The sequence below is a fragment of the Tupaia chinensis genome, unplaced genomic scaffold (genome assembly GCF_000334495.1).
Source record: "Tupaia chinensis unplaced genomic scaffold, TupChi_1.0 Scaffold000228_1, whole genome shotgun sequence".
NCBI classification, from domain to species: domain Eukaryota; kingdom Metazoa; phylum Chordata; class Mammalia; order Scandentia; family Tupaiidae; genus Tupaia; species Tupaia belangeri.
The window spans coordinates 3,275,557-3,299,079 of NW_006159703.1; the positions used below are offsets into that span (position 1 = coordinate 3,275,557).

At 43.2% G+C, this 23,523-nt stretch overlaps 1 protein-coding gene across 2 annotated transcripts in view; it reads right to left on the reverse strand.

The window, feature by feature from the left end:
* The window catches only part of DPYSL3 (dihydropyrimidinase like 3), a 131,414-nt gene that overhangs the window by 51,750 nt on the left and 56,141 nt on the right, over positions 1–23,523 (reverse strand). Inside the window, exon 1 of one of the 2 annotated variants that reach the window (XM_006148052.3) lies at positions 20,689–20,984. The exons of the other annotated variant lie outside the window; for it this stretch is intronic. Within the exon in view, the coding sequence (XP_006148114.1) occupies positions 20,689–20,727 (39 nt within the window). The 5' untranslated portion in view covers positions 20,728–20,984. Of the gene's footprint in view, positions 1–20,688; positions 20,985–23,523 lie in introns of those variants that run through there. 2 annotated transcript variants of the gene reach the window in all.

Here is a 23,523-nt window from a genome sequence, read left to right on the forward strand (position 1 = left end):
CACATTTATTGTGTTTTGTGTGAACAGAATGGGCTAGAGTATGTGCATCAATTTACTTATTTACTCATTTTCAAATAATTATTTATTTTATTTTATTTATTATTTTTTAAATTTGCTATAGAGTGGGACCAGCAAGTGGCATGGTGGTTAAGGTGCTGGACACTTCCACATGGCCAACCACAGTTTGAGTCCCAGACCTGATGACTTGCTTTCTTTCTCACTTTCCCTCTCTCTGTGTGTCTCTCTCTGGCCAAATTAAAATAAATGAATAAACAAAATTAAATAAATAATTCTTTTTTTAAAAAAAGTTTTGCTATAGGGCATGCACACTTACCAGAGAGAGGCAAAGAGAGAGAGAGAGAGAGAGTGAGAAAACAAGCCGCCAGGTCTGACCAGTGCCTCAACCACCACACCACCTGCTGGACTTGTGCATCGATTTATTAACAGTGGATATGGTAGGAGAAAGGGGTTCAGAGGGAGGGAAGTATAGGGGAAACATTTAAACTTGTTTCTTCTCTCTTCTCTATTTATGGCATTATTGCTCTAGCTGCATGATGCATATGATATTTTACAACTTTTGAAAGGGATTTAATACAGGAAATTATACAAAGAAAAAAAGAGAATAATGTGACTTCTCCAGTCTGTTATGACAGGAAAAATATGGATTAGAAAATGCATAGCATATTGCAGAGGAAAACTTGAATCAACTAAGTCATAGAAGAGGAAGAGAAAGTGACCTACCAAAAGTCAACTGAAGTTTCAAGGCAGGATGTTCAGGAAGGACCCACAATAGAAACGAAGAAGAGAAAGAGGAGGAACAAAGCCGAAGCACAAGGCTATGAAAATAATTTTGGTACTGTCAGCCACACAGCCATGCAGCAGTTAAGTAAAAATGGGGGCCCGCGATTTAGGAGAATGGTCGGCTGTTGATGGATGAACTGGAGTTCATACCACACTGAAAATGGCTATGAGCATCTTGAAGACACAAAGGACGGTAGAAAGATCTCTGGAATGGGAGTCAAAGACATTGATTCTGGCCCTAGCTCTGTAACCCCAAACAAGTCACTTTGCCTCTCTGGACTGCTGTGCTGATGAACAGTACCCACCTCCCTCTATAGAATCAGTTCACCTTAAGGCAATAAAAGCTCTTAAAAAAGAAGAAGAAGCAGTGCCAGTAGTTGGCGTAGTGGTTACATTGCTGGATTCCTACACAGCCGACGATGGTTCGAGTCCCAGACCTGGTGACTTGAAACTCATACCAGGCACATGCATGTGCGGTGCCCAAGATCCCAAAAGAAGAATGGAGGAGAAAGGATCGTGGCATGGCCATCCCTCCTGGGGGATGATTTCTCATTTTCCCTCTCATCTCTGTCTCTCTCTCCAACAAGCACATGTGCCCTAAGGCAAAAACTTCTTTAAGAAATGGAAAAAGAAAAAAAAGAAGCATTTCTTTTCTTTGATCATTTCTGACTGACAGCTGGCTTAGGCTGGGCCTTTACAACGACAGGGAAGCCTCATGAATTCCCACTCTATTGCTTCTCAGAAACAAGAAACCTTTTCACTAGATCTGAAAGCCAGCCAAAATGCAATTCCCAGAAGAAGAATGCGGGCTCAGGCCTTGGAATGTGTGAGCGGCACCTTCAAATGACGGGCAATTGATCCCCATCTATTTGTGGAGGCCACAGGGATATTGCTCCAAGTCCGACATTATACTTTTAAAGCTGGCGGGGGCTTCTTGGGAATTGTGGTTATAAGCACAACCACTGGCTTATGCAACTTCCTAAAACTGTCCCATGGTGACCATGTTTCAGAGAACACACAGCCGTGGTGTTCCACTCACACCACGCTGCCATGGAAGGGGTCTGTGGAGGGCCAGCGTGGGATTAAGAGACTGTTTCCAAGACCAGCACTGTCCCCTAGTTTGCTCTGGAGTCCAGACATGAGAGACGGGGTCAGTTGTATGAGAGAGCAAAGAGAGGCCTCGTCATGACTTTCCGGCCCGGGAGCCCAAGAATGGTCATACATGAGGGCCAGAATAGCCTCATGGGAAAGTGGAAAAGGAGTGACTTTGGAGCCCTGGTTGTGGCATGAGGACAATGCTACCTGCCCCAAGGACTGAGTCCATATTCTGGTATATACTAGCTGCTCAACAAATGCAGTTTTAAGTTAGAACCAAATTTTCTCAGGTCAGCCCTTAGATGCCTCCCCACCGTCTCCCCTATCCTTGAAGAGTAGCTTGACTTTTCATTTCCTTTCAGTCCAGCTTTATTATTTCCTATCTATAGAGAGAATAAATATATATGCAGCCAATATGTATGTCTATATATATATTAGGTTGTCGGAAAAGTCATGAAACAAAAGAAAACAAAACACATTTTGACATTTTTTAAAAAAAAAGAATTTTTAAATTGAATTTTACTCATCTTTTTCTCATTTATTTATTTTCATTTTATATATATATATATATATATATACATATATATATATTTCATACATACACACACACACACATATACACCCATGCATATATGTGGGGGGGGGACTTCAAAGAGTTTATAGAAAAATAAAGCTAGAGTACAAGTTTATTTCTGTGCAAAAAAAAGTGTGAAATCCATGTAAAATTTTTTCATAATACGTATTTTCCATTAACTTTTTGAAGACTCCTTCCAAAAGTTTAACTACCTTCCTGTGAGAACCCAAATACATGTCCTAACTATGGGGAGAGGAAAGAACGAAAAGGTTCACTATTTTTTTTTCTGGTTCTTTCTTGATGATGATGATGATTGATTCTCTCTGCCACAGCCTTTCATCTGCCTCAAAACCAATATACCCGCAGCTCCGCTTTCATTTGATAGATAACTGGTTATTAAAGTAGTGGCTATTTTTGCTTGTTGGTCCCAAACTTCTCCCAACATATACTGACAGAGAAGACTTCAGATGCTCTGAGAACAAGGATGTCACAAAGTCAGGCAGTAAACTCCGAAATGAAATACAAAGGAAGAACTACTTAAAAATGATCAGAACTCAAAAGCAAAACACTAGTGGGCAGTTAATGCTATAACAAAAGGTTTCATCGCCTTCGCAAAGATCTAAGGCTTTTTACAGAATAGGCACCTCCTGGAATGTACTTGAGACTGCTTGGTATTTGCAAAGACCAGGCTAACATGACAGGAATCCATTCCTTGTGCTTAAAGGTCTGCAGACTGCGACCCCTACCTGCAACGCCATGAAGTCATACTCTTCGTTTCCCAGAGATCTCTACCTAACATTCTATGATTCCAACATCAGGAGGAAAACCCTTTACAATAGTTCTGACATAGTCTGTTCTTTTATGACCTGTCTCCGCTCAGAAATGTTTCAGGCCAAAGTTTACAGTTGAAATGTCTTAGTCCTACCCAAGCAAGATGTACCATGGACAGACACATTTAATACACACCTAAGTTATGTCCAAAAAAAGAGCAAACAAGTTACAATCTTTACAAATCATCTCAGACATAGTAGAAGGTTATGTCTTATTACTTTTTTCTCTATTATCTCAAGTCTTCATCTGTCATTCATCATTCCATTCATTCAATGGGTGGTGACGCAGTGGGGAACAACACAGACATGGCCCGTATCACACGGAGCTGATAGGCGAGTAGCCTTTTAATAACCTTGTTTTGGTGATACCTGTTCTCCCCAAACCAGGGAAAGCACATTAATAAAAGAGCAGAGTGACTCTTCATTTATTTATTTATCCACTCATTCCCCATTTAATATCTATAAATGCCTCTTGCTCACAGCACTAACAATAAAACAGTAAACCTCCCTGCCACTGTAGTAGCTGAAAGACAAAGAACAAGCATGCTGGTGAATATGCAGTATAATTTCAACAGTGATGCGTGAATTGAGAAAAAGGGGAAGGAGATGGTGAAGGCTTAGAAGAAAATCTGGGACTGCTTTTGATTAAGTTTTCAAAGAAGGCATGTTTAAGACGCTGCCAGCTGAAAGGAGATCAGAATGAGCCGAGTCCTGGACAAACTTGCTCCCCACTCCAAGGGACTAGCAAACACAAAAGCTCTGACCTAGTCATGAATATGCCATGTCTAAGAGAGAGCAAGAAGAGAGGATGACTAATGCCATGTCACTGAGGGGCAGTGACAAGTCTTAAGAGACCAGAGAGAAAAGTCTGGGCCAGGCCATGTGGGACCTCAAGAGATGTGGCCCAGGTATTGTGTGAAGTGTAGCAGGAGATGTATGAGCAGAAGCATGATTTCATCTGATTTATATTTGAGAAGATCACATTCAGAATGTATAGAGAATGAATTTAGGGGTAAGCAAAGTGGAAGCACAGAGAAGAGTTGGAAGGATCTTACAGTAAGATGAAGGAGGCTTACGTGGTGGTGGTGGTGGCAGCAATAAAAAAAATAGAAGTAGTTAAATTGAGATTCTGTTCTAAAGGTAAAGCCAACACAGTTGCACAGTTATACAACATTGAGGTGGGACTTAATCCCAGTATCTGATAAAAACAAAGCCCACTGGGACCAGCAGATGGCATAATGGTTACACCACCGGACTCCTACGTAGTTGACCGTGGTTCAAATCTTGGACCCAGTGGCTTAAAACTCACATCAGGTGCACATACATGCATGCCCAAAATCCCAAGAGGAGAATGGAAGAGAAGGAATTGTGGCATGGCCATCCCCCCTGGAGATGATTTCTTGATTTCTATCTCTCTGTTTCTCTAGTGAGCACACATACTCTATAGCAAAAATCTCTCTTAAAAAAAAGAACAAAAACAAAGCCCACCTACCACTTAGTCTACTGTGGACTTACAAGTAGATTTAACATATCATTTAAGTAGTGGTAGACCTTACAGCCTTAACACAGGGAACAAGCAAACAGTAGCAGAGACTCTACATTCAATATTTAAGGCATCTCATATTTCCCATAACATCTGGGTTCACCAGCAGCTCAGGTTAATTTGATTTTTTGGTTGATTACATATTTATCATGTCTTACTGAAATTACTTCTAAAATATGTCATTGTAAAACTCTGGCATAGACAGTTTTCAAGTCCACTCATGTTATAGATGTGTGGGTTTCATTTCCTGCTTTAGCAAATGTGACCCAGGGTAGGTAATCGAGCCTCTTTTAATGGATCCGATTTCTTCAGGCCCAGAGTCCATTACTATAATGTCAATTCTTCATCAAGTGTAACTGTTCATTTCCAGGAGCAAAGCCACTAGGAACACTGGTGAAACCCAAGCATCATGATTATCTTTTTAAATTTCCAGATCTCTGTTTCAATCCTAAAATCAAACCAAATATTTCCTGTCTCATCAATTAAGTGGACTCCAGATTACTGAGACTTTGGAATACATTCTTTTCTTCCTCCTAACATTAAACAACTTACTAAGCAATGTTTCCTAAACAGCCTGAATGAACTTCCTTGTTGAGAAGCGGCACAGAAATCAGTAAGGGTTTTCCGGTTGTACAAGAAGGTACATCTGTGTCTGGCTCTGCCAGTTATTAACCAGGTAAGTTTATGTAAGTTAATGTCTCAAGCCTCAGTTTCCTCACATGTAAAGTAGGACTAATAATAAGTATAATCTAGGCTTTTTATAAGGTTTGATTGAGAAGCCACATAAAAAATTATAGCTGAGGGCCGGTCGGTGGTGCAGCAGTTAAAGTGGCTGGACCCCATATGGTGACTGAGCAGTTAAGTCCTAGACTCAATGGCTTGAAAACCATGCCAGGCACATGTGTGTGTGTGCCCAAAAATCCCATGAGGAGAATGGAGGAGAGGAGACTACAGCATGTTCATCTCCCCAGGCAAGCGCACATGCTCGATAGGAAAAACTAAGTGTGTGCATGTACACACATATATATGAGCAAGTCAGAAGAATCATGATGCGTTTTTGCATAGAAAAAATACATCATGACTTCTCTGACAACCCAATATATAGCTGAAAGTCAAATACCACAAGCACTGGCATGACATAATGTTTTATAAATAGCAATTTTCGGGACCAGCAGTTAGCATAATGGCTATGTCGCTGAACTCCCATGTAACCAACTACAGTTCAAGTCCCGGACCCGGTGGCTTAAACTCATGCTGGGTGCGTGTGCGTGCATGCCCAAGATCCCAAGAGGAGAATGGAGGAGAAGGGATTGAGGCATGGCCATCCCCCCTGGGGGTGATTTCTTGCTTTCTATCTCTCTGTCTCTCTCTGTCTTTCTGGCGAGTGCATGCGACCTATAGCAAAAACCTCTCCAATAAATAAATGAATAGATAGATAGCAATTTTCTGGATCTCCCTATTCTATGCACTGAGAACTTTCCAAGTTTTAAGTTTAGAATTTTTTAATTGTTTGATTCTTAATTTCCCTCTGCCCCATACGATTTTGCTGGGCCCATCATAACAAAGCACCACAGCCTGGTGGCTAAAACACATGTCTTCTCACAATCTGTAGGTGGAAGTCTGCTAACATGGTTTTGGCGGGGTTGGTTTCTATGGAGGCTTCTTTCCTCCTACCTGTGTCTTATCAAGGAATTCCTTCCATGCATGTCTGTGTCCTAATCTTCCTTCTTATAAAATGCCAGTCCTGTTAGATTAGGGCCCCCTCTAATAACTTCACTAGACTTAATTACCTCTTTAAGACCTTATCTCTAAATGCAGTCCCATTCTGAGTTACTGGAGGTTAGGTTTTCAACACACAGAATTTGAGGAGAAAAGGACAGGGCACAATGCAGTCCACAGCCTCCCCTCCCATCTTCCCCTCCATTAAGGGTCTGAGGAAACACACTGCATTAGGGTAAGGGAAAATGATCCTAGGACTCATTTTTCTTTTTTCTTTAACCTACTTTACTGTGTGACCTTTGGCAAATTATTTTCCCTCTTTGACCCATATTTTCTTAATCATTCAAATAAGGAGGTTGGAAAAACAGATCTTTTCTTTCTCTTCCTGTCCTCACCAAGCAGAGCTAAGTTTTCCCATGATTTCTTGTAGCAAAAAGGGGTCTGAGATACAGCATGCAATGAAAGAACTGGAAACAAAACAAAACAAACATACCTTATTTGTGCAATAAACCCAGAATGAAGTCTCAAGAAGTGAAGGATTATATTCAACTGCCTGAAAACTTTCTAAGTGGTTTAAAGCCCTTTCTCTCTGGAAGGCCATAATTTAAAACAATTTTGATGGACAAACCAGAAACCCCACTCTGAATTGATCAATATCCCCAAACAAAGTAATCTCATCAAGATTTGGGACAAAGATTGGCTTTGAGGGAGAGTGCTTGATTTCATATAAAGGTCTCCTTGAAAGAATGAAAGGGAACAAAGTTTTAAAAACAAACACATATACACACAGAAAATGTCAAATTAAAACCAGCTTCTAAGCTTATAGGTTACGCCATTAAGAGGAGGAGGGAAAAAGAACTGGGCACGTTTCCTCGCCAGCTGTGTAGCTTCAGGTCCCAAGACACTGTGTACCTCTACAAATGTCAACAGCCTCGATCAGACAGGGAGGCGAGCAAGAGTGGTGGTGAAAAAACAAATGTGCTCATTGAGAGTTGAAGAAAATAAAAAGAGAAAGCAGTTTTCCATGGAAAATGGCACAACTGATGAAGTAACCAGAGTGGTGACAAAAATACGAGGCTAACATTAACAACACTGGGCTCAGATCTACAGTCTGACACAGGAGTTCAGTGACTTCGGGCAAGTTACTCCACCTCTCATCCTGAGGTGGCTTTTAATTTTACTTCAACCACAAAACTGTAACTGAATACAAATCATCACTTCATTTTTTGTTATAAATACAAAGGTCTGGAAAACAACTGAAAGAATTCAGACAAAATGGGATTAATTTAACTAGATTCCCCAAGTGATGGGATAATATAGAGATATTTAAAATTATGTTATAGAAGGGGGCCAGCAGGTGGTATGGTGGTTAAGGCACTGCAGCAACTCCCACATAGCCAACCACAGTTCAAGTACCAGATCCAGTGGCTTGAAAATCCTGCTGGTGCATGTGCCCAAGTGCCCAAAATCCCAGGAAGAGAATGGAGATGTAGGGATTGTGGGGTGTCCACCCCCCTGGGGGTGATTTCTCACTTTCCCTTTCTCTGTCTGTCTCTCTGGCAAGCACATGTGCCATACAGAAAAAAACTTAAATATATATGCTATGGAAGAATATTTAAAATATGAAAAAGTCACATTATTGAATGAAAGGCACTGTAGTACCGTTTTAACAAATGGGATATACAGTCACACAAAAAAAATTCTAGATGAGTATGCTCACAAAGTCTACAATGGCTATCTCTGAATAATTTTATTATAGCTTATTTTTATTGTCTTTATTTCGTTTGTACTTTTGGAGAGGTTTTTTTTTTTTTTTTTTCCGCTATAGGGCGCGTGCGCTCGCCAGACAGACAGAAAGAGACATAGAGACAGAAAGCGAGAAATCACCCCCCAGGGGGATGGTCACGCCACAATCCCTTCTCCTCCATTCTCCTCTTGGGATCTTGGGCATGCACGCACACGCACCTGGCATCAGTTTTAAGCCACCGGGTCCGGGACGCAAACCATGGTTGACTACGTGGGAGTCCAGCGATACAGCCATTACGCTAACTGCTGGTCCCTTCGTTTGTACTTTTGGTAAGTTTTTCTGTAACAGCATACTTTTTTTGTTGTAATGGAAAAATTCTGGTTAATTTTGACCTATCAGACTGCAGGAAAAAACCCTAATTTATTTGGTACCACCTGAGTCTCAGCTTCCTCCTCTATGAGAGGACGTTAGACTTAAAACATCACTAAAGACTGTCCGACTCATGAATCTTAGAGAGTAACACGAAGCCACGCCTCAGGAGAATTTTGTGTAGGAATTATTTAAGAGGATGAGGTTTGGAGTAGGGGGTATGGAATGAGAATATGGCATTAAAATTCACATTAGGAAGAACCACTCCTTGATATTTTTCCTAATTCCATGCGAAGGGGCCGTTAGTGCTGAGAATGGTGGGCGCCACCCTGACCTAGTTTGGTAAATACTATAGTGTGAAGCTGCTCTGGGCATGCCAGGGTGGAAGACTGCTCCTAATGGCCAAAGAGTTTCTGATGCCAAGCAGCGCTTATGAGTCCAACTCCCATACAGAGGGCCACCAACCGGCCATTCTTCACCCATCTCTTAAATCTGCATAATTTATGCCTTATAAAAAAATATTGGGTTGTCAGGATAATCATGATGCATTTTCGCATAGAAAAAATATATCATGACTTTTCTGACAACCCAATAGGTGTAGAAAATTATCTTGAACTTGAAATAGGTGAACTCCAGTTGGAAGCAAAGTCTTCTAACTTCAGAGATGGGAGAAGAAAAAAGCAGCAGAACTTAAGGCAGCACCATGTAATAGGTTTAAGAATGTGGGCTCTGAGTCAGATAAACTCAAGTTAGAAGGTTGGTTCCATCACTTAAGGCCTATCTGATCTTGGTCAAATTACTCAATTTCTCTTGCCAATAAAATAGGAAGACCAGTTAAAAAAATCCACCTACCTGAGTAGTTTTGAGGACTAAGTGAGATAGTGAATAAAATGCACTTAATAGAGGCCACAACAAATATTAATTTTTACTATTAAACTAACTATCCCTATCTATTAGTTAGATTAGATGCTTCTGTGACGATCTTCACATTGCTAGGCTCAGAGATACTGATCAACAAATACTTGTTATTGAATGAAAATATATACATACATAGCAAAATACTTCTGTTATATCATAAATGATAACATTATTTTAATACTTTAAATGTTTTTTCACAAAAAATTTCTAACGTCCATGAATATATTCTTTTTTTTTTTTTTTTTGTCCATTCGTTTTTGAGAGATTTTTGCAATAGGGCATATATGCTGTCAAAGAGACAGAGAGAGACAGAGAGACAGAAAAGTGAGAAATCATTCCCCAGGATGGATGGCCATGCTACAATCCCTTCTCCTCTGTTCTCTCTGGATTATGGGCAGGCATGCACATGTGTCCGGTGTGAGTTTCAAGCTGCCGGGTCTAGTAATCGATTGGTGGTTGACCACATGGAAGACCAGTGACTTAACCACTATGCCACCTGCTGTCCCCGCTCCATGAGTATACTTTAATTCTCCCATTTTACCTTCCCTTGTAAATGCTCCCTTTAAAGGCTCCAGTGACTACAATTACACAATAGATCTATTGAAATCTTCAACTACATAGTTGATATCCAGAGATGAGACTGTAAATTTCCTTTAAGTTAACTGACTCCACTCCTCAAACCAAAGAATAAGAACTGACTGTGAGGGCTGGCAGGTGGAGTGGTGGTTAAAGCACCGAACTCCCACATGGCTGACTGCAGTTCAAATCCCAGACTAGATGGCTTGCTTTCTTACCTTCCCTTTCTCTCTCTGGCCAAATTAAAATAATAATAATAATAATAGTAACAAATGTAATTAATTAAAAAATTCAAAACTGACTTTGTGCCATGGAAGTAATGTGCACTCAAGAAAGGATGGGTCCCACATGGTGACCACAGTTCGAATCCTCAGCCTGGTCAGTCTGAAACACACTGGGAATATACGCACGTGCCCCAAATCTAACGACTGGAGGACTAAAGGAAAGGGATCATAGCACTATCAGCTTTTATGGAGAGTACTTCTCTGTATTTTTTTTCTCTCTCTCTCTTTTTCTCTCATGCATGTGCACAGGTTCTATCATAACTAAAGGGAAAAAAAAGCATAAATTTTAGAACAAAAGCTAGTAAAAAGAATAGCCCCAAATATAAGCCCATGGAAAGCTGACAGGTGCAGCAAGTAAGAGACTAAAATCCATTGAGGAAACACACACACAGACATAAAAACATTCCCTCTAAGTGGTCAACCCTAATAGGGAAATAAAAAGAACTATGAGCTGCTCCTTAGCCAACATGTCTAAAATGCCGTGTCTGCTGTACAAATGTAGACTGGCCTATCTAATTGAGGCTAATAATTTTAATGACTTTGTAGTTTAAGGCCTCAGTTAAGATATATGGTGTATCCTGATTCAAACAGGCATGGTGACAATTTCCTATATCTTACAGAAGATATGAAGGTCTATGTGAATTCTTTGAAATAATTTACAGTGAGAGAAATGATGCATCTGCTTGCAAGCAAGAAATACCCAGGTGGGCCCCTGAAACAAGTTCAGAATGAATCCAGATGGAGAGTTTAGAAGGAAAGGAATGGAGACCACAGAAGGAAAAAAGAATGGTAGATGGAGTTCCTGGCATATCCGCCCAGGCCAGGTCCTAAATTACAATAACTTTATTGCTCTGCTAAAGTGTTGTCATGTCTCTCTTGTCCCGACCCATTCGGTTTCTCAAAGTCAGGCCTTATCTTTAAGATACAAGTTAATGTTCTTGAGGTAGCTGGTAGCCTGGTGGGTAAGGGACACATTCTCCACATGGCTGACTGTAGTTCATATCCCAGCTCTGGTGGCCTGAAAAATATGCCCAATCCATGTGTACATGTCCAAGATCCCAAAAGGATAGAGAAGTGGAGAAGGGATGGAGGCAATGACCATGCCCCGTTGAAGGGTGCTTGCTCCATTTCTTTCTGTGTCTGTCTCTCCAGGGTGAACACATACACCCTCTTGCAATTAAAAAGTTAGTATTCTAAAAAGCTGTTGATGACAAGCAGGATGATGCACAAGAGGAAATTTGTGTACCTTCGTACCTTCTTCTTTCTTGAAATCACTCCTGAAAGTAAGTGTTTTATATGCACACACGTACATATATATACATACACACACACACACACACACACACACACACACACATATATATACACCCCATTCATTGGACAGATATTTACAGAGGACCAAGTATATGCCACCCTAAGATGGAGCACTGCAGATTCAATGGTAACAAAACAAAAACCATCCTTATTCTCATGCCAGTATCCATGTAAGAAAGGGCCTTTGGGTGTGGGTTATTTCTATTGAGTGGCAGTCATTGCATTTAAAATATCGGCAAGAACAGCAGAAAAATAAACTGGGTAGTGTATACAGGATCAGAGTTGTTTTCTCTATATTTGCTTGTTTGCTTGGGACCAGTCTAGAATCTGACCGACTGTCTGGCCTTTGTGCCCTTATCAATGGTAGCCTTATCCAAAAGAGGGACTGTCTGGGACAGCAAATGAGTCACGTTATCACTTTAATAATATTCATTCTGATTAACAAGGAAAAGATCTAGCCATCATCATTACTGCATTTCTCTCCTACACAGTCTATTAACTCAGTCCACTCCTTGAATGAGAAACGGGTTGGGGTTTTAAGGGTGAAAAACAACTAAAGCCCCTTATATCCAACACAGATGTTGGCTGGTCCCGCTGAGTTTCAGCCAGCAACTGCATTCTCGTTTCCTCCCTGTTCTCTCTGCTCTCTCTTCCCTCACAGGAAGGGCTTATAACTCCTCTCTGTGAATTTGGAACAAAGTGAGGAGGGGCTGGTTCATAGGGGCATTTGCACTGGCAGGGACCTAAGAGACCATCTAATCCAATGCCCTCATTTTACTGATGCAGAATCTGAGAAGGATAATAAGGGCTTGCCCAAAGTCACAAGGAAATTAGAGGCAGGGCAGGCCGGAACCACAGTGTGCAGATACTCCCTCCAGGGTTCTCTTGCTTACTTTGCAGCACAAAACAAGAGGGCTCTTCTGCTCTGCAAGGGTGAGGAACTTCTTAAAAAAATTAATCTCTGTTTTATCTTTCATATCTCATAGTCCAGTGCTTTTACAGGAAAAAAGAGAGAGAGAGAGATTAATTAAGCCATGAGAAATGTGTCCTTGAATTCCAGATGTCCCAAATAGGTTCCTGGACCATTCTATTGCGGAGCTCCCCCATCTGGCTTAGAGTGATGGGTGTGTCCTGCAAACGTTTCTCTGCTTGGCTAAATGGGAACAGGAGCTGGGGTTCTTCTGTCTAGGAAAAGAGCAAAGACAGATCTACTCTTAAGCAAGGCAGAGAAATAGCATCTGCTTTTCCACCCTTCCCTTATATATGCTCCTGGGCAAATGCCAAAAGCCAACTCAGACTGGCAAAAGCAATGTATGACCCACTGTCAGGAGGATACATACTCAGTTGCTGTTCCAACAGTGATGTGTAGGTTTGGCCAGACCAACTCTACTCCTTCCACTCTGTGATACTGAAGGACATTTGTGAACTAACAGGTGTGAACAGCTGGAGGTGATGGGGGAGGTGTTATCACCTGTACACATGGAACTACTATTTCCTGCCCAGGAAACTAACAACTCTGGAGGGAACAATCCCAACATCTTGGTTTTCAGCTGTATGGCTTTAGCCAAGTTACTTAATATCTTTGAGCCTCTCTCTAAAATGCAAAATGGTGGTTAATAATTGTAACTAGAAGAACTGTGAATTAAGTGAGGTGATCTCTGTAGTTTGGGCTAAGGCACTGAGTAAATGGCAACTATTAATAGTAGCCATACATACTACGCTTAGCATTATCCTTTCAACCACCGAGTCCCCTACAATCTAATTAACAGAAAAACATTCCTCAAGAGAATTGGATTTTATACTGGACTCAGTGTAGGAACTGGCACCAAAAATAAGATAGTAAGTTGAGTGGTTAATACTATTCTTTTTAAATTTTAAAACATTTTATTTATTATTATTATTTTTAAATTCAACCACAGAGAGAGAGTGAGAGAGAGAGACAAAGACAGAAGGAAAGTGAGAAAGCAAGCTACCAGGTCCGGGACTCAAACCATGGTTGGTCATGTTGGAGTCCAGCACTTTAACCACCACGCTACCTACCAGCCCCGTGGCTGATCCTATTCTACCAAACTAGTTTTGCATTTGGGGGGAAGGAGATTGTCTATTTCATTGAACTAAATACACACGTATCACATTTGATGAGAGAGGGCCTCGACAGCAAAAGAGGAGTCTGAAAATAGAGGAACTTATTTTTCTGGGGTTTCTAAGGTCTTTCTTATTTCCCACTGGCCTACAGAAAGTGGAATAAAAGGTAAAGGTTAGCATTAATTCAAGATGGGAGTGAGCAGGGAGCAGTGATGACATATGCAAATTATCAATCTCGTTTTGATTAGAAGCACTGATCTAATCAAAGAGAAGCACATTTACATCCTAGGGATACATTCCTACTGTTATAAAAATTTTGCATTTTTTCAATTATAACAAGAAGACACAAATGGTTCTGTAAAATATGCCAACAGGAAAAGAACAGAGGGCCCTTTAAAATATAAAGGTTTTTTTGTTGTTGTTCTTTTTCAAATTCAATGTTTTTTTTTTTTCCAACTAAGGAAGAAAGGCATGGAAGAACCCACTATAAACAAGTAGTGAAGAACCTGCTAGAAAGGGTATTCATAACCTGTGTCATGCTACATTAGAAGCTAGTTAAGGCTGAAAAACATGGGACCAGCAGTTAGCATAATGGCTATGTGGCTGGACTCCCATGTAGTCGACAGCAGTTCAAGTCCTGGACCCAGTGGCTTAAACTCACGCCAGGCGAGTGGGCATGTGTGCCCAAGATCCCGAGAGGAGAATGTAGGAGAAGGGATTGTGGTGTGATCATCCCCCCTGGGGGGTGATTTCTCGCTTTCTGTCTCTTGGTCCCTATAGCAAAGACCTCTTCCCCCCACAAAAAATAACAGCACAGTTCAATTAACAATTAAATTAGGAAGATGTTCTGTATTTAGGTTAAGAGTCAGTGTCAGAATCCAAAGGCAGTCTAATGGCCTCTTTGAGGCTGTCAGAAACAAATGACAAGCATAATTCTGAGGATCACGTAACAAATACGGAAAGTAAGTGTTTTTATATAACAGTACATTAACTTTTGTTTGCTTTAGAAAACTTGTATTTAAGAAAAAAAGAGTTTCCTAAGCACTTCTTTTTCTAAAGCAGACCTTTATCAAATCTTCCTTTATTCATTTCCACATTCCCACGTAGCTGAGATTTCATTTAATAAATCAGTATTTACTATCTTGAATACATCTGGGGTTCACGGACTACTTTCATGGCCACTATCTCATCTGAGTCTCTCAACAGCCCAGTAAAATAAACAGGAAGAATTTTTATTTATTTATAAACCGATGGTTCTGCCACATAGACTTAAAGCCTCTCAGGAAATCGTTTTTTTTTGTTTGTTTTCTTTTTTCTTTTTTTTTTTTTTTTCAGAATTCACCTAAGTCCACAGCAGCTGGCTTGGTCATAGCGACCCATATTCAGAGTTCTTTATACACCTGAGGCGTTCTGCTAGTATTTGAGAAAGAGGAATAACCTGGTGAGGAATCACCAGGGCTCTGCTCAAGATAGAAAATTACAAATGAGCAGCACCCCAAGCAGGGTCTGGACTGGGCTTTCCCTGGTCAGATCTCTAAGATGCTTTCCATTCCTAAGTGTTAGATAGTTTTCTTCTGTCTTTTATTCTGGAATTTCCCTTCCAAAAATGCCTTACAGGGATAGTTGTTTTTGGGTGACTTCTGTTCTTCTGGTTTCTCAAATTCTAGTTCTTTATCTCCTAATATTTTCCTCTCACTCTTAAGTGACTCCTAGTGAAGGAAGAGGAATGCACAGATCAGGGTGGGGGGTTTGCACACGTCCCTACCTCAGCTTCTAGATTAGTTCTAGGCCTGCAGCTCAATAGCTGCCCAGATCCCTTCACAAGGCCCCTTCTCTCCTCAAGAACAAAAGGGCATCGTGGGGCAGATGGTCATGTAGAGGTAAAATGTGATGCTCTGCAAGGCATTCTCACATGGGAAGGTTCCCAGTTCAGGTCCAGAGACCTCCCTGAGCATGCTGAGCCTGTGACCCAGGCTGGCTGAACGCTAGGGTAAACCGAATCATTAGGACGATTTTGGATGTTCTCTCTTGAGAGCTCTCTCCCTCTCATGGAAGAAAGAAATAAATAAACTTAAGAAAAAATTCCCATGGAACCCATATACTCACAATGACACCCTTTGAAGTAAGATAGCATATCTGACTACATCTCCTAGACCTGACTTTTGCAGGTCCTATTTCTAACTGAGGATGTGTCTTCCAGCAATTCCCAAATATCACACACACACAACCCACCTCTCATGCAATGAAAATGCATTATCTACAAAATAGTATTTATGGAAATCCACTTAGTTGTTGCAAAATGCCAGTTCTCTGTAATTTGTCTCCTAGAGAGAATGCTGGAGCTTTTCATCCACACCTTTCAAAATTGCAGCTACACATGGCTCTGGGAGGCAGTGGCTGTACCAGGGCAGCTTCAGCTTTGAAGCTGGAAAAGAACAAGGCTTGATTTCACGCTTTGCTTCAAAACTTCTGCTGTGTAGCTCTGGATAATGACTTCATCTACCTATGTCTCAATTTCCTTAACTGGGAATTTTTTTTTTGTTTTTTGAAGATACTCTATAAGAAAATACATATAAACATAGGGACCTAAGGGTTAGGGCCATCCAAAAATTGTTTCTTTTCTTTTCTTTTCTAAGGTTTTTGCCTTAGGTTGCATGTTCGCCAGAGAGAGAGATAGAGACAGTGACTGAAAAAAATGAGAGGGGATGGCCATGCCACAATCCCTTCTCCATTCTCCTTCCTGGATCTTGAGCACACACTTACACATATGCCTGGCATGAGTTTCAAGCCACCACCAGGTCTGAGACTTGAACAGTGGCCATGTGGGAGTCCAGCAATTTAACTGCTATGCCATCTGCTGCCCTGTCTCCAAAACTGTTTCTTATATTTACTTTGAATAAAAGGTTAGAGAGACCATAGACCATGTGATTGGGACACATTGACAGTGATTATGGAAAAACACTTTGCACTTTCTCCCAGGGGTGGAGATGGCCTCTAAACTATTTGTCCTACAAAGTACTAGTGATGGTAGAAGCAGAAGTACTAAGAGGAGTGTGGTGGTGAGGGACATGGATTTTTATTTCGGTCAGGCATGCAGGTTTGAGTCCTACCTCTACCATGTACACATTTTGTCTCTGACCCTGGGTAGATGCCACTTGACTAAGTTTGTTTATTATTTGTTTAATATATTATATAGTGATAACTGTAGAACCTCTTAGATAAATCTGATCAAAGACTAAATGAGACAGTGATGTAAGGCACATAGCACTGTAGCTGAGTCAGAATATACACAACAGGTATAGCTATTATGATTAGGGACAATGTTTAATTCATTCATTTATTTCACTGGGAATCAGTAGGAATCCACGTGCCATGCACTGTGCTAGACAGTGGTGATGTAAGGTCCCTCATTCTGATCTGTTGCACCACCCAAAACTGCCAGTCTCTAACATTTCAAATTGAGGGCTGGTGTTGAGGTAAATGGGATAACCCACACAGGCAGCCCGAAGAACAATGACGATCTGAGGCCAAAGCTCCTCACAGGAAAAGGCAATTCCATCATAGAGAAATCCTCTCCTTGCCCCATGAATCCAATAAACAGAACAGTATGCATGCTTTCATCTCAGGAGGGCACCAAAAACAGGTGGAAGAAGAAAAAAAAAAGAAAAAAAAACCCTTAGATGGTTCAAAAATGGTGGTAGGGGGTGGTACCTAGGGAGGGAAAGGGTACAGGGCCAAGAGAGACTGCCCCCATCTGTCCTCAGAGATTACAGTGACACTCAGGGACTGGGTGGGGCAGCCTTCACAGAAAAGAACATAGAGGGCATAGGACATTTCATTCAAATTTCACAATATTATCACTTCAAAAGTGTATTAGAATTGACATTGGGGACATATATTTCAATCTTTAGTCATATATTCTGATTGTGAAATCTATATCCGGATTTTTTTAACTCTGTAAGAAAGCTATCTCTCAATCATTGCAGTATACAGGTAATCATCAAGTCCTGAAGACACACACATATAAAAGTATTTTATTCTAAGTAGAATTCTTGTTCACGAAAATACACAAAGCATTAGAAAAATCTACAAACAGATTCTTTATCTTCAAAGACACCCCCTCCCCCACCCCCCTCCTTTGCAAATTCCTGGTTTTCACAATGAATACACGGAAGCCTGGCTTGAGGAAATTCACCACCACTGTCCACTTCTGTCACAGCTGCTGAAGACACAGCTCTGAGCAGAGGCTGCCAGGCAGCACCACGCCCCATATGCAGAGAGAAAGGATGGAAGCCACACTGAAAATGAAGGATGTACCCCAGGGAAGATCATCCAGACAGAAACAAAAGGCAACCCTATGCAAACTGGCCCTGGGACTGGGGCACAGCCACATGTACCAAGGCTTCTAAGGCAAGTCATCAAGGCTGAATTTCTTTATCTGTCCTTAGAGGTGGCTGAAATGATACCTAGAAGAATGGGCGTGGCCCTCCATGCCATGTCACAGGTTGAGTCCATAAGAACCATTGCAGTCCTCAGAGTCGGAGGGGAAAAACATCAGTTCTCTGCTTATTCTGAACAGGAAAACTGGCAAATGCACACTGCCTGGAAAGGGGGTATAGGTACATGCAGCAAGTAGCATGAGAGCTGTGGTTCTATCTTCTGAGTTGGAGAACGTCTAAAAATTGAGCTTTGGTCCCAATCAGCTTTTCTTTCTTCCTTCTTTTTCTTCCTTTCTTTTTTATTTTCTTTCTTCCTTTCATTTATTTATTTATTTATTTATTCATTTATTCATTTTATTGGTAATATCTTCCAAAGCTGTCTGCAAAGCCAACTGGCACCAAGAAAATACAGTGCATTGTAAAAGACCCACAACACCCCTCCAATAATGGAAAGTGACTGTCAGGCAATGCTAAAGGAGGGCCGATATAAACCCCAAGTGTCCACCAAGCAAAAGGATCTCTGCCCACCTCAACTCTTCCCCCTGGGGAGTGTTTCTTCCCTAGGACCATCTGGCCAGCTGGTCAAGGTGGGGTGCACTTGCGTGGAGTGAAGCTCAGGTGCATGGAAAAGGTACAATGCTGTGATAGCAATAAACCACTTGAGGGTAAAGTGCACTGGGAACAAGAGAGGCATCTTCCTGCTGGCCACAGGGAAGGTTCTGCCTGGCAGTCCAAGGCACTGGGTGTTCCAAGCATAACCAAACAAGTGCAGACACTCATGCCCACAGCAAAACCTGGCGGATCTTGGCAAATTAACTACCATATCAGGTAAAGCTCTGCCCCGGGGCAGCTGCAGAGCCTCCCAGGGGCCAGCTGATCACTTCCTTTGTTCGCCTTGCAAAGATGGAGTAACCACCCATTCCCCCCGGCAGCACACAGACACCATTCCACTCACTATAGACTAACTGCGACCAAACGGCTTGGAGAACACTTAACAAATGTCCGTGGGTTTTTTTGTTTGGCTTTTGGGCTTTTTTTTTTTTCAAGAGAGGCATCTTCCTGCTGGCCACAGGGAAGGTTCTGCCTGGCAGTCCAAGGCACTGGGTGTTCCAAGCATAACCAAACAAGTGCAGACACTCATGCCCACAGCAAAACCTGGCGGATCTTGGCAAATTAACTACCATATCAGGTAAAGCTCTGCCCCGGGGCAGCTGCAGAGCCTCCCAGGGGCCAGCTGATCACTTCCTTTGTTCGCCTTGCAAAGATGGAGTAACCACCCATTCCCCCCGGCAGCACACAGACACCATTCCACTCACTATAGACTAACTGCGACCAAACGGCTTGGAGAACACTTAACAAATGTCCGTGGGTTTTTTGTTTGGCTTTTGGGCTTTTTTTTTTTTTCTCGATACTCATCCCAGCCTGCCATGTGTTCCTACTATTCCGAGGCACGTTACTAAGGAATCCCGGGCTGGAACATAGTATTTTGCCCATGAAAAAGCCTGGCTGGACGCGGGTGAAGATGCGGCTTCAGTACCTGATAAAAGCACGTCCCCGCTCCACCGCGCCCTGCGCCCTAGGTGCACGCTGGGCGCATCTGACACCCGCCGGCTGCGGGTGGCTCGGTCTTGCACACAATGGCAGTTGGACACGGCATGCACGCAGCGTGCGCCTGCGACCAGAAACTACAATCTGCTGTAAAGGCTCGGCCTTTTCTTGGTATGAGCAAGAGATATGACATTAACAAATGCCTGGGAATCAAGAATAAAAGTTGAGCATTCCCGCCGCAGCCACGTTAGCTGCTCAGTCCTGATTGTGACACACTGAAACATGAAATCGGGGTGAAAAGAAGGGGACACACGGTGACGGTGAATGGTCCAGCACCCACAACCCTCGAGGTGCGAGGGGCAGAGCCACGGGGCTGGAGCTAGGAGAGGGGCGCGGTCGGGCTGCCAAGTACCCCTGGGAAAAGGTGTCATCTCTCCATACCCGCCCGGTCAAGCGGATCCTTCAACAAAAAAAGCACACCTCGACCTGGAGCAGCACATACCGACCCCCTAGGCGGAGCGACGGTCCAGGATGAACCGTAAACCCTGCACTCTTGGGGAAGTACCGCGGTGGGAAAGGAGAATAAATAATCCAAAGTTCTCCGCGCCACTGTTTGGGTTTCCTCTTTGTTTTGTTTTCCCCAAGCCCCAGGGTCGCTCAGTCTGTGTGGCGCCTGCCGCGCCGGCTGGCCTGCCCGCCTCTCCCCACTACCCGGTCTCAGGGTCTTCGTCCTTCCCCCGGGACCCAGCCAGGGAGGTCGGCAGATTCCAGCCGCCCCCGCCCGCGGCGCGGCGGGCACCGAGCGAACCAGGCTGGGAGGCAGCGGCGTCCGGCGCCTGAACTCACCGTGATCCGCGGGATGTTCTTCTTGCCTTGGTAGGACATGGTGGCGGCGGTGGCTGCAGCAGCTGCCTCCCTCCCTTCTTCTGCTCTTGCTCGCCCGCGCCTCGCTCAGCGCACAGCGCCCCGAGATCAGGTGGAGTGAATGGTGCGCTGGCCGCGGCCGCCGCCTCCTCTCGCCTCCGCCCCCCCTCCCGAGCTCCCGCGGCGGCTGCCAGAGACGATAGTAAATCTCCCTGGTCCCCCTTCACCCCCACCCCGCCACACACACTCTCCTCCACTCACCTTCACGCCCGGGTTTTGTTTTTTGTTTTTTTTTTTTTTTTTTTTTGCGGTGCCAGCTGGGGACCCGCAAGCCCAAAATGGTTCTTTTGCGGTGCCAGCTGGGACCCCGTAAGCCAAGAATGGCTGATCTGCGACTCCTCCCTATTCTCTCCTATCCCTATTGATTTTCCTCTTTGCATCTGCCTCACCCACTTTTTCTTTCTTCCTTTTTTTTCCCCCCCTGAAACGCCAGTGCAGCGGAGCCTGCCTGCTCCATAGCCACCAGGGGGCGTGAGGGACCTCAGGGGCGGGGATGCTGCAGGCGCGAGTGTACGAGAAGTCCTAGCGTCGCCCTGCTGTCCTCGAGGGCCAAGCCCGCCCTCGCCGCTGCCTCCGACCAGCCCCCACTGGGATTCCCCAGCTTCGCGGCGTTGCAGAGAGAAGAGGGTTCTGGACCTCCGTCCCGGAACCCGCCCTCAGCCATCGCGCGCGCCGAAGGCCGAGCCGCCGCCTTTGTTAGAGCCAAGGGCTGGGCGCCGCCTTTGCGGCTTTGCTGGGTGCGTGAACCGCCGGCGCTGGCCCTTACAAAGCCCAGGACTGGGCTGACCTTGTGCCTTGTGCACGCCGGGCCTGCTGGCCTCCCGCAAGCATGGAAATACACACTGGAAAATGCAACGCAATGTGTCCACTCTTGGAAGGCTGCGAGTGGCACGGTATCAGTGGACATCAATCGTGGCCGATCAATCCATCTATTTAAAAAATATTCTTGAAATGATATTTCTAAAGAAACTCCACTCCCTGACTCTCGGAATCGAAGAATGACCGTTAATATTGCCATCAGTGAAAAGCAGAAAACACCTGTAGTGGGAAGGCCAGAGCCCCGCGTCCCTGGCGAGGCCATGGGTTTTGTGAGTAGCGCTTCTCTCCCTCCCTCTCAGGAATGAACCACGTGCGCTGTCCCAAACCCTGAGTTTACTTTAGCCAGGGCTGGTAGACAAAGGTTCCTGTCATTAGGAGCAAAACCATGGCTCTTCAGCGCTGAAATACACTGTCCTTTAGCGACTTGCTAAAACCAACAGCCAAGGGTACATATACGGAGAGGTCACACAGCTGGGGAGGGGGAGCTGAGCGGAGATGGGGTGGAGGGTGTTCCACAGCCCTCCCGAAAAATAACCCCAAACAACCCATTTCAATAACAATAACCAAAAAGGCTTACTATGCAAAAATTATATTAATAAAACCCTCTTAAGGCAAGTCTCTTACTACCCCCACTCCTCAGTTGTCTGTCAGTGTCCTGCGGTAGATGTCCTTGAGCATGACTAAGTCTGCTAAGGATCTTGAATTCACATTTCTATAAGGCAAGCCACTGACCACACTTCTGGACATCTTGTCATTAAACTGAAGGCTTACTTGCAATTGGGAAGCTATATAAGGCATCCACAGAAAGAGGGAACAGAATACTCCAGCTGGGGCTTTCCATAAACCTGAAATGAACCAGCCGGGTCACAGAATCTACGGGCACACTACCCTTCCTTTAAACACTCCCTCTCGAGAGAATTAATTCAAGCTTCCCGTTATTCATGGGTAACTGGACAGAATGCAATCTTCACAGGAAAAATCCACAGCAATCTCGCCTTTATTTCTGTGATACTCTGGCAAGGAGGATGAATGCCAACAGAGGTCACCCCCTGTACTCTTTTGCAAAACACAGAAAAAAAAAAAGACTGGGCCAAAGGCACGCCCTAAACATTTTGCTTTGTTCTTAAAGCATAAGTGCTGAGGCCACTAGACAAGAGTTGTGAAATTACAAAGCATTCTGGGGATTGACATGCAAATGAGCAAGATTATATTTAGAATAGAGTAAAAAGAGAATTAGCTACACACTATGAAATCCTGTAAAGTTCTCTGTCTCTCCCAAAGATTTTACTACCCCAAACTTGCTGGAAGGGATCTTGAATTCATTTTAATTTTAAGAAAAACAGAAATAGGTAAAGGACATTTGCAATTCTAAAGAAATACCACCTCTCTCTCTAATTTCAGGGGCTTCTTTGCCTTTGTTGAATTTAAGTTACCTTCTCTGTTTCTGTCATTAAAATTCAGAACACTCTTTACTAAATGGATTTGTACTGTATTTTTGATCTGTTGATTGTGTGCGTGTGTGTATTATTTCAAATGACAAGACTTAGTTAAACCTTCTGAGGTCAGGTTTGCATGCAAGAAGCCATGCTGAATAGGAACACTGTGACGTGTTCCTCCGGATCAGACTGCTGTGACAAGCCATGCACAGGAATGCATAATAATCAGCTAATTGGTTCAAGCTGTTGCCATCATCTGAAATGTACAACAAACACTATTTTTCCCTATTTCATCCCCTTCAATCATCTTTCACTTTCTCCAATAAAAATGCACTAAGATTAATTTGAAGGACCAAAAAAAAAAAACCTTTCTTGGCCCTCATTCCATGAATAAGAAAAGCAGCCTTCAACACAGGATGCCTCTGTGTCTGGCCAGAGAAGGAGTGGAACCAGTATGATGTTTTCCACAGTAGAATGGCTCTGAATGGTTTTCCTTGGATAC